This window comes from Clytia hemisphaerica, unplaced genomic scaffold (genome assembly GCF_902728285.1).
Source record: "Clytia hemisphaerica strain Z4C2 unplaced genomic scaffold, Clytia hemisphaerica genome assembly, whole genome shotgun sequence".
Taxonomy (NCBI): Eukaryota; Metazoa; Cnidaria; class Hydrozoa; order Leptothecata; family Clytiidae; genus Clytia; species Clytia hemisphaerica.
Window position 1 is genome coordinate 417,443 of NW_027104435.1, and position 11,240 is coordinate 428,682.

The window sequence follows — 11,240 nt, forward strand, 5'->3', positions numbered from 1 at the left end:
TTTATTTTCGTTTTCTTCACTTTTCTTCTTTTATTGATTGAGAAAACATGCAGCAAGTAAAATGCAATTTTTCAATCGTTTGAACTGTTTGCTGCGGTCAAAATATAAAATCTGATTTTTTTCGAAAACAATGTTTGTATTTCGAAGCTTGATATAAAGCGGGATATGTTGAGGGATACTCCAAAATCAAACTTACCCGAAATTTCAAAAAGTGTTTATTCAAACTAATTTTTAGGATCAAATTGTACACATAAAGGCTTCATTAACTCAAATATTGAGGAAAAAAACAATAACGCTTTTTTACAAAAATTAGTTTTCGCAATTTTCAAATATGAGTGTATGTACCATTTTTAAAGTGATAGACCTTTTGCATTTTTGTGAAAGTTTTCGTCCCCGTTGGGAAATTATCCTAGAATTTCAGCCCCACTAGATTCAGGAAATTATCTTTGATTTCAAAATGCTTCAAATCTACATCAATACGCTTGAAATGATCTTTATAATGAAATTTTAATTATTTTCATTTCCCTCAAGAGCAACGTTCAAATAAAGTTTATATTAAAAAAAGAAGAAATTTTCAATTATCTTCTTTGGAAATGGTATATATGGTATACAACAAATATTGACTTTGACGAAATTGTCTCTGACCAAACACGACATTCAACACAAACTAAACTTCTTTACATCAATGTAATGCGAATCACTGGAAATTTTCGTTATTTCTCTTGGCAGAAGCATACAAAAGCCTGGCGAAAAGGAAACATTGAAATATTCTTTGAAAATTCATCTAACCTAACCTTTCGTAAAGTTTCTTTCCGGTAAGCACTGTTGATTCAAAGTTATTTTAAAGTCACTTTGTTAAGCTCAGACTCAGAGCACTCAAAGATTTTTGTGTTCTTTTCGAATCTTCTTGACTTGAACAAGTCTTCTTGTCTCTTAATTTAACAATATTATAAATGCTCGTCTCCATATTTCGAAATTGTCGGAAAAATCTGTGTTCCTCGTGCGTGTTCGAGTTATGGAGACTCCAACGTGGTCATTTACCCGAACAATATTGTTTTAAATCTTATATCTCTTATTTCCTATTTTTTCTTGTAGATTGTTGGTTTCTGACGACCTGAAAATGGCGAAGACACATCAAATCGTTGAAACAGTATTTTATTCTTTAATGATTCTGATCGGTGGGATCGGGAATATCTTGGTCATCATTTTCTTTGCACTCAAATCAAAAAAGAAAGAGTTGAATTCGTATCATTTCATTATTGCTCAATTAGCTGTGTCTGATTTGATCAGGGGCGGTGCGACACCCCTGCAAAACATGCACTCGCAGGGTATGCTCCGGAGTCTTTTTTTGTCGCAGCTTGTTTTTAGCCTACCCGGAGTTGTTTTTCCGGATCATTCGTTAGTGTCATTATATTTATTTTACTGACTTAAAGTCCGCGGTAAATATAAGAAAATTGTTTATCAAGTCCCGTTACAGGAAGCGTGAATTCGAGTCTGTATTTTAGATTTTGTGTACAAAACGTTTTTGCAGGCCTGCACCCTGCAAAATTTTGCAGAAAGACCTGGATGAGGTCAAAATGCAGGGTTTGCCCGGGATTTGATGGCTGTTAGTGTCAAAACGTTAAAAGTCAAGACTCGTCAAATGGCTTTAGATGCTTGGAGAAGAAAAAACAGAATAGACAGTCCTGATTTTATCTATTTTGTCGCAAATTCTGAAGGGTTTGAAGCCTGCACGTTTTCGATCTCTTCCAACTTCACCATGGATAGAGTCACTCGTGATTTGAGAGCTGCCATTCTGCTTGAAAATCATGAGAATATTTTGAAAAACTTTAATGAGTTGAAAAAATTGAGCTGTTTAAAAGTTAGGAGTCCAAATTTGTTGAATCTTGTTGAGAAAGGTCTTATCAATGTTTGTTTTTCTTCGTATGGTTTTCTTCCAAAATCCATTGCAAGGGAAGTCAAACCCATAAGGTATGTAGTATTTTTTTTCTATTATTATTCTTGTCTGTAGTATGCTAGCAATTATAATCTGATTAGTGCAGAAAAAACTGCTCCCCTTCCCCCTCTCTCTCTACTTATGACATGTCATAATTTTTGGCAATTAACAAAAAACCACGAGAAAATTTTTTCTCTCTTCCCCCTCTTTCAAAATGTGTCGTGTGTGGTCAGTGTGGTCAATCTTAAGGTTTTTTTCAAGAAATGATATTTGATCTATCGGGCTACGTAATTTCAGTTTGGCCACTCAATCAAAGTTGTCAGTTTAGTCTGGCTTAAGGTGAACTAGTGTTGATTTAACAGGATACGTACAATTGAAGTTATAGAAAAAAATTAATTTAGTGTATATATAATTTGTCGTTTTGACCTTGGATTAGGGTATTTTTAATCTTTTTTTTATCTTATGGGATTGACTGGTTAAAAAACTTTTTGTTGGGGGAGAAGAGCTGTGTGAGGGGGGGGCGTACGGGTTTGACGGTGTGACGGTATTAACCCTTTTTTCTGTCGGTGCTTCCGTGTTTGAGGAAAAAAGTGACGGTTTTTCTGTGTCAAACATGCCATGCGGTGACAAAATAATGATTTTACCAAATTTTGCTGTCGGTGTTGACGGTAATCCAAGAAATATGCGGTGTCTGCGACCCCCGTACGCCCCCTCCTTTCACTCACTGCAGTTTCGCACACTTTTTTGAGGTAAACAAACAGATTGTATTACCGACCAGCACCTGTCAGTCGACTATAATTGCACGATAATAAAAAATTATTTCTCTTTCTTGTTTCAGTTCTCTCCCAAATGGAAATTGTTTGTACAGCTCCATTTCCCTCCATCTTGCGGGCGACAACTCTTTGATGGATACACTGCGATGCCTCACATGTGCGGAACTTTTCCTGAATTGTGAGTATTATTCTCAGCACCCAGCGATTAAGGACCTTTTTGACCGCCATAGCCTTTTCCACAATTTCAATAGTTTGTTGAGTGGTGCTTGTGTTTCAGATCATTCTCAGGGTACAAATTTGAAAGGGTCTGAGTTGATAAAAGAGGAAGCAAAACATAATTCCTCTCCAAATGTCTTTTCCTCTTTTTTATGTATCTGCGCGCTTGCAACTGTTGTCAGGAGAAAAATTATAACATTTTATCCTGACCAGGGTCAAACTAGGTACAAAACATTATTTAATAACACTACCATTAACCCCAGGATTGGTGATTCCAAACTTAAACCATTCAAAATTTTGTTTTGCAGCATGTCTGAAAGTTTTTCTGATGGTGTCTTTAAACCTAATCATTTTGTTCCATTGGTTGACCGTAAAGAGCTTAAAAGAAAAATTAAGGCCAAAGATGATTCTGAGAAGGGAAACCCATCCAAAAAGCGTAAAGCTAAAAAGTCTGAAGTTAAAAATTCTGCACACGTTCCTCATTCCAAGCAACTGAAATTGACCTCTTCTTCCATTGATGTGGGTTCAGGTGACCAAAATAACAAAACTATTTTATCTATCAAAAAACCTGCTCCTGTTAAAACTAAAGGAGAGACCATGTTGAGTAACCCTACACTTTTAAATTATTTCAGTTTCAAAAATTCTATGTTAGGGGCAAATTCAGAAACAGGTACCACAGCCAATAGACCCAAACATTTAACTGTTTCTGAATCCCCACGTCCCCCCTCAACTTCCACGTGTTCTTCTTTTCCATTGGATGCGCCAAAAAGTTGCGGTGCATCTAGAGATGCTGCGGTGTCAACTTCCACGCGCCCTTTTTTTCCATTGGATGCGCCAAAAAGTTGCGGTGCATCCAAAGATGTTGCCGTATCAACATCTACATTTCCATCTTTCTCTGAAACGTCTAGCGGTGCATCCAGTAATGTTGCGGTGGCAACTTCCACGCGTTCTTTTTTTCCATTGGATGCGCCAAAAACTTGCGGTGCATCCAGAGATGTTTCCGTATCAACATCTACATTTCCATCTTTCTCATCGGATGTGCCTGACCCCATCAAACCCAATCCCTCAGAGTTTCCCACCCATGACAGTTTCATTTCTTCTGCTGCTGAACTGAAAACTTCTGCGTCTCATGTCTCCCAAAGCTCTGGACACATTCCTGTTTTTTTTCAGAAAAGAGTAAAACCTGAAGTAGTTCCATCTAGCACCAAAAATGTTAACGTTTTGTCTCCAATCAATGCAAACACAGTTCCTTCCACCAATGAAAATTCAAATGAAGCATTAAAGTTTGATATTGGTACATACTTTTCAAAAGCAAAATCTCAAACTGAAACAGAAATTTTTAATCTAATTTCTAACGTGTTTTCTCCGGGGTCTGAATATCAATTTCCCAAGTCTGTTAACGGTCGAAAATTTAGACATGTTTGGCTCTCTGAATTTAACTGGCTGAAATATTCACCTAGTAAGGAAGGTGGATTTTGTTTACCATGCTCTCTTTTTTCTCATGGTATGCCTTCAAAAAGTAAGGGGTTAATGACTTCAAAGCCTGTTATTGCTAATGCTTACACCAATACAACTCTTCGCGAGCATGCTAATGCTAGACACGGTTGCCATGCCTTTTCAGTTGGGGCAATGCAAAAGTTCATATCCAATTATGAGGGGCGATCAAAACCCATTGATGCTCTCATAGAATCTGCGCGCGCTCAACAAGAAGAACATCTCAGAAAGATTCTTCTTCCCATTGTAGATTCAGTTATCTTTTTAGGACGAAGGGGTTTAGCTTTCCGGGGCCACAGAGATGGACCTAATGCACATCCTGAAGCTGGTTGCTACTCGACTGAACCAGGTTTAGGAAATTTTATTGATCTTTTGAATTATGGAATCAGAAGGGGGGATTCTGTTTTAAAAGAGCATTACATAAATCATCCAAAGAATGCTTCTTACATGTCACATATCATTCAAAATGAATTGATTGATTGTTGCGGGGAATATATTTTAGACACCATTTTAAAACGTGTTAAAGAAGCAAAGTTTTTTTCTGTTCTTGCTGATGAGGCAATGGATGCTTCAAAAAAGGAGCAACTTTCTGTCGTTTTGCGCTATATTCATCAAAATAAGATTTATGAAGATTTTTCTGGTTTCGTCCATCTTAAAGAAGGATTGACAGGCGCACATCTTGCCAATGCTATTTTGGAGTTTCTTGAGAAGTTAGGTTTGAATTTTAAAGATATAAGGGGGCAAGGGTATGATGGGGCAGGTGCGGTGGCTGGGTACAAAAGTGGGTGTTCTGCGCGAATCTTGCAAAAAAACAAAAAAGCCTTATACTGCCATTGTTTTTGTCACCGTTTAAATCTTTCCATTTGTAAAGCATGTGACATTAGGACTGTTAATAACATGCTCAAGATCGTCAAAGAGTGTTCCATATTCTTTGCTTTTAGTGAAGGTCGACAAAATGTTTTTGAACGCCACATTGATGAAATGTTCACAGGTGAAACTCATTCTCGCATTAAAGATGTTTGCCGAACAAGATGGCTTGAACGCATCTTGGGTTTGGATTCATTTGAAGAATTGCTCCCTGCTTTAATCGAGGCCTTTGATGAAATGCAAATTAATGCAAATAGAACATTCAATAAAGAAACTTTCACTAGATCTGCCTATCTTTATAAAGCTATTGATTTTGAGTTTATTGCCAATCTTGTAATTACTCGTTTGGTGTTTGACATGTCTCTTGAGGTGACTGAGCTCTTACAGTCCAAAGGGAATGATATTGCAGATGGGGTCAATCAAATACGAGCACTCATCAACAAAGTAAAACGCCACAGACAGGCAGAAAATATTGGGGATTTTCATGATGAGTGCTATGTTAAAGTTCTTGCGCTAGCAGCGAAGTTAAATATTGATGAATGTGTTCCCAGGACTTGTAGGAAGCAGACAAATCGCGCCAATCATCCCCATAATTCTGCCTCCGATTATTACAAAAAGTCTGTCACCATTCCTCTACTTGACCATTTAAATAGCGAGTTGGCTGTTCGTTTTTCAGAGGACTCGTACATTGCTTATAAAGGCCTTTATGTTATTCCTTCCAAAGTCATTTCTCTTGTGAGTAAAGGTGAAACGTGGAAGGATAAATTTTACCCATTCTTAAAGTTTTATGAAGATGATCTTCCTAGCCCTCTGACTGTAGACTCTGAATTGGCACTTTGGGAGGATTTTTGGGTAATGAACACTACCAGCTGTCCAAATAACATTCAAGCAACTCTCAATTCCAGTCTTCTTAATCCACCTACGAATTCATATTCTACATTGACAGCAGTTTCTTTTCCTGGGTTTCAGAACATTAAATGCTGTCTCAAATTATTAGCCTCTCTTCCCATAACCACTTGTGAGTGCGAGCGATCCTTTTCTGGGATGAGGAGACTAAAAACTTACACTCGTGCTACCATGAATCAAGAGAGATTTAGCAACCTGGCCCTCATGCAATTCCATCCCTCTATCATTCCAGACCCTGAGGCCATTATTAATAGATTTTTGGGAAAGAAAAGGCGAAGGTATGCAAAGTGATGTAGACAGGCAGCTGACGACATCCAAAATCTGGATGACTTTAGGACAAATGCCGAGCTGGTTTTTCTTATTCCTATATGTCTACTGATCCGAAAACACTTACTCGGCGTCCGAAAAAATATTTACCGGACGCGTCCGGTAATATTTTCTTAACTGATGACGTCACAAGCAAAACGAAAAATTGTTGACGCCAAACATAGACATATGTATATACCAATCGACGCGTATTTGAACGTAGATTAAGAAAAAGGTCAGGAACGATACCTAAAAACTGTTCTATCGAAAGTTATAAGAAAATATGAAATATATACATTGAAATATGTCACGTGACCACTTGCTGAGGGATGTCGTTTTCTGCGAAAATCAATACAAATAAAAGTTTTGTGACCTTTTTAATGCGAAATAACTATCTACACTCAAGTTGGGTTAAAAACAATTCTACTATGGGTTTAAAAGAAAACGGGAGGAAAAAGTAAAGATTGTAACTCGATCAAGAGTACTTTACTAGCACAGCTTTAGACTTTAAATCCGAAAATCCGACAATAGAAAAAGTACCCACCCATACATACAATATAATACATTATATACATAATAAATACATAATCTAGAGTTTAAATTTCATCATGTCAGCACTTTCAAAACATTTTCAAAGCGTTCGTTATCAACGTCAAAATCAACATCAGTGTCCGCGTCCACTTCTTCCTCCAACATGTCTTGGAGCTGATCCTCATTGAAGCCCTCCTCGTGTTCATCGCCTTCGTCTTGATCAATGTGGTCTTCGTTTGCGGCATTTGTGCACCCTTTACATCTGCAAAACTCTGTACAACTAATCCCGTGGGCTCTGCAAGAGCAGGGACGGGTCGTACACCCTTTCTTACAGCCACACGAAATTTGTTCCAAGATTTGCGGAGGTGCTGGGGGGAGAAGCATCCACTTGATACTAAGTGTATCACCGTTTCTCGACCAACCATAACCATCAGGGTCTGGAATATTGGGATTGTTCTCCAAGGATCGTTTGATGACGGCAGTGACGTAGGAGACGCGTTTGCAGTGTTGAAGTAGTGCGTCTCGTGTAGGTGGTAATTTTTGAGGCTCGGTGCTACCATTTTTGGCGGAAAAGAATTTTGTGTATCTCGCCTCGTTGACGTTTGTACATCCTTTTGCACCATACAACATGCAGACAAACTCCTCGATGACGGGAAAGTACTTCGCATTAAAATCAAAGCTCTCACCGATTCGTTTGAATGCTTTCCGAAATTTCTTTGAGTTTTTGATCAGTTTCATGGCTTTGACCTTCCCAATACCATGGAAAGCGCTGGTATAGTCATTGCCAGTGAAAGCATGGAGTGCTGGCAACACTTTACAACAACCTTCTCCAAGATGCTTGGCAATGGCCGTGATATCAAGGGTTCGGAGATTCTCACCCGAACCAGTCTCGACGTACAACTTTGTTCCATTGAAATGGGATTGGAAATAGATGGCATAAATCGATATGTCACTGTCGACGGTCTTGATGCAAACTTTCTCGGCTAGATGTTGACGAGCAGCATGTTTTCCACACAGGAACACTTTAGTGTCGGCTTCTTCTTGATCCGTCGATAGGTTGAGTTCTTCTTCACAGAGTACCTGAACAAATAGACAAGAAAAATCATTAGCTATAATCTACTAAATATTAATTCTTTGTCACAAACTTTGTACTAAAGTGCTATAAGAATAGTAAGTATGTCACAAACCTGGCCGTTAGATGAAGTCAGCTTGAAGAATTTTGATCCCAAGTTGAAGTAGATGGTCCGACCTTCAATGATGTTTGAGTGATGATTAATCCAATCTTTCAAAATAAAATCACACAGCTCCAACTTGTTGGATGAATCTGCCAAAAACTTGCTCCATTGTTTTGGACACAAACGATGTTTTCCTACTTCCATTTTGATTGTACCGTTGTTCTGTCTTCTCTGTCTTTCGAAAGACTTCACCGAACCTTCTTTATACTGGTCTGTCACAAAATATACAATAGAGCTGACTGCTATCCTCTCGAGAATTGATTTGGATACATCACCAAACGTTTCAACTTTCTTCGGGTCAACTTGTTGGAGAAGGACCATTCCATCAAAGATATAGGGGATGTCGTTCGGAAGGGTATACGTCACTGGACCAGAACATTCAGATTCGATCGCAGCTTAAAGGTAAAACAAAAAAGAAATTGATTACACATTCTCTAAAACAGCTGAAAATAGGGGACAAAACAAGAAAATAATCACTCCTTAATTAAAATTATATTTCTTATTTGACATTGACATAAATAAGTCAGAAAACTCAAAACAAAAATAGCAAGGCTATCATTCTACTTACTCATCAGCTTGGATTTCATTGTTTTCACCATTGTACCATCAGGAAGACCAAGAGCCCATGGAATTGGACTGAGGGAATACTGGAGCACCTGACGTAGGGATATTCCTGACTCACATTTAGCGATGACGAGAAGCCGACCAAACATCGACCTTTCAGCAGCAAGTGTCACTAATTTATCATTAATCTTCATCGTTGTCTTCGTTGTCATGTAGGAAAACGTTTTGAGCTTCAGTTTGGTGATCGGATCGTAGAACAATTTCTGTGACGTTTCAATACGATCACGAATGAAACTTTTCATCGCAGTCTCACCCTTTCCAACAGCCTTAATCAAATCATTTTCAACCAAAGGAGATGCTTTGTGCCCAGAAGATACATTGATGAGGGCGTCCCGCTTTTGAAAAGGGGAACCCCAGCAATTCAAAACCTCGTAGGCTTTTTCAACGGTACAGTTATTGAACGTGTGGCGAGATTTTCCTAAATCTTTAGGGATTGTTGGTTTCTTCGTTTTACCAAAAGAATTTTCAATGTCGTTAATACATTTCGAAGCAATGTGGCTAGTCAATACCCAACGTTGAATCGTTCCAGGAGAAGTGCTATATCCTTTGATACCACCATGACACTTCTGATCCCTGTTGATTGTTTGCTCGATCGCTTGATCAGATGGAACCTTGTTAAACTTTCCGCAAGTTCTTTGGACAGCAAAATTCCCGTTTCTAAAAAAGAGCGTAACTTAAGTTTAAGATTTCCGAGAAAGATTTTTTGAACAGCAATTAAGGGATGAATCAAAAAGTATGTGATGACAAGACAAATATGAAGACCGAAAAAGTGAAATAATGATTAATTGGCCTTACTTGAATTCTTCGTAGATATTTGGATGCGAAGTAGGAAGTTGAACCATGTCTGACCAGTAATACGTAAAGAAGCGTGAATAATTAGGGCGATCGTACGCGAAAAACCACGGAATCATCTTTTTCGTCGTCTCTAAATGTAAGTTCCAATCGCCAAGCTTGATGGACCGTTGAAAGTTGAAGAGAATGTCCATCATCTCAATGAATGAATACCAAAACGTTGATGTTGGACCGCGTTCGTTTTTCAAAACCTTTTCGTGTAGCTCGATAAGTTCAATGAACTCAGTATCGTCAAATACGGCGGAAAGCGCTTCCAGAGTTGGCTTAAATTGAACAATAATTCAAAAAACTTACAACTACTCTTAACACCCCTGTCTCTTTGTCTCCTAAACCGCAGAGCAACCAGAATGGTAAAGACTTCAATTATGCTTTTATGCTTATTCCGAAGATGAAAATCATTGCTAAAAACACGTCTGATTAAATTCAAAAGTACCTTTTCTTTACACAACTCAAAGTCTGATGAAGAAATCACTCGTTCAAGGATGTTTTCGCTGGCCTTGCCTCTTTCACGGATCCATTCTTTGAAATTTTCCACCTTGAAGCGTGACAAAGCGTCGTACACGTTCTCTAACACCCTTGTTGCATAGTTATATTGCTTGCCGTTGAGAACACCTTCCAACGATCCGCTCCCTGATTGAATAGGAAAAATATACATAAATCGAAAAACAGATAGAAGTTACTTACAAATTTTAGATGCTAAAATAACTCTTGATTACAGATAAGGTCCATTTAGAATTAAGCTGTTCGCTCGAGTTATGGATACATGACATGTAACGATCTTATTAGCATTATTCAAAACTTTATTTTATTCTCTCACCAATCAAGTCTCCTTCGATAATCCAATCTCTCAAACCAGCGTCTGCAAACCTCTTCCCAATAACAGCAATAAAAATGCATTGTGCATGGAAGGCACCCATTCGAAGAACGATGAAGTCTTTTAGCTCCTTGTAGACTGGATTCATCAAAATCTAAAAAATAAGGACAAATCGATTTGATTGACTTGGACCCAGTAGATTCTTGATGAGATAAAATTACATACCAAAAAAAACTTGAACATGGGATATGACTCGATTAAATAATGAGGAATCTGCCAATGGCGAACCCACCTCACAAGCCTTGGCATAAATAGCCTGATCCAAGACAACATCAGTTTCTGCTAACCCGAGTTTTTCAGCTTTTATTTTTGATTGGGTTAACAGCTCCAAGACAGCATCCATCTTGGTTGGTGATTTATTTATTGCTGGTAAGTAGCAAATATTGTGAACTTGGTCGTTAGGCTCTGGTGTTATGAGGTAGTTAAATCCTTTCCATCCTGGCACAAGATTGGAATGAGCCCGTAAGAATGCCCAAAAGAAATTCAGCAGCTCGCAAGCACGAAACAAGTCACTTTCATTCTCTTTAGGTAGTTTCTTGTTCTCTGGCCCATCTCTCTTCTTTGTTGAATTGTATTTTAGGAGCGGGTTTTCCACAGCTTCGAAAGAACGTTTTCGGTTTGTATTT

The 11,240-nt window shown here is 38.2% G+C and overlaps 1 protein-coding gene across 1 annotated transcript; it reads right to left on the minus strand.

Annotated features, from left to right (window-relative positions):
• Nucleotides 1-7,104: 7,104 nt before the first annotated feature.
• Nucleotides 7,105-11,240, minus strand: LOC136820754 (uncharacterized). Its single transcript, XM_067076978.1, has 7 exons — nt 10,847-11,240; nt 10,558-10,708; nt 10,174-10,370; nt 9,684-10,003; nt 8,833-9,545; nt 8,217-8,659; nt 7,105-8,109 (listed from the first exon to the last, which is right to left on the minus strand). The coding sequence occupies exons 1-7, from the start codon at nt 10,955-10,957 to the stop codon at nt 7,105-7,107; spliced, it is 2,940 nt and encodes a 979-aa protein (XP_066933079.1). The 5' UTR covers nt 10,958-11,240.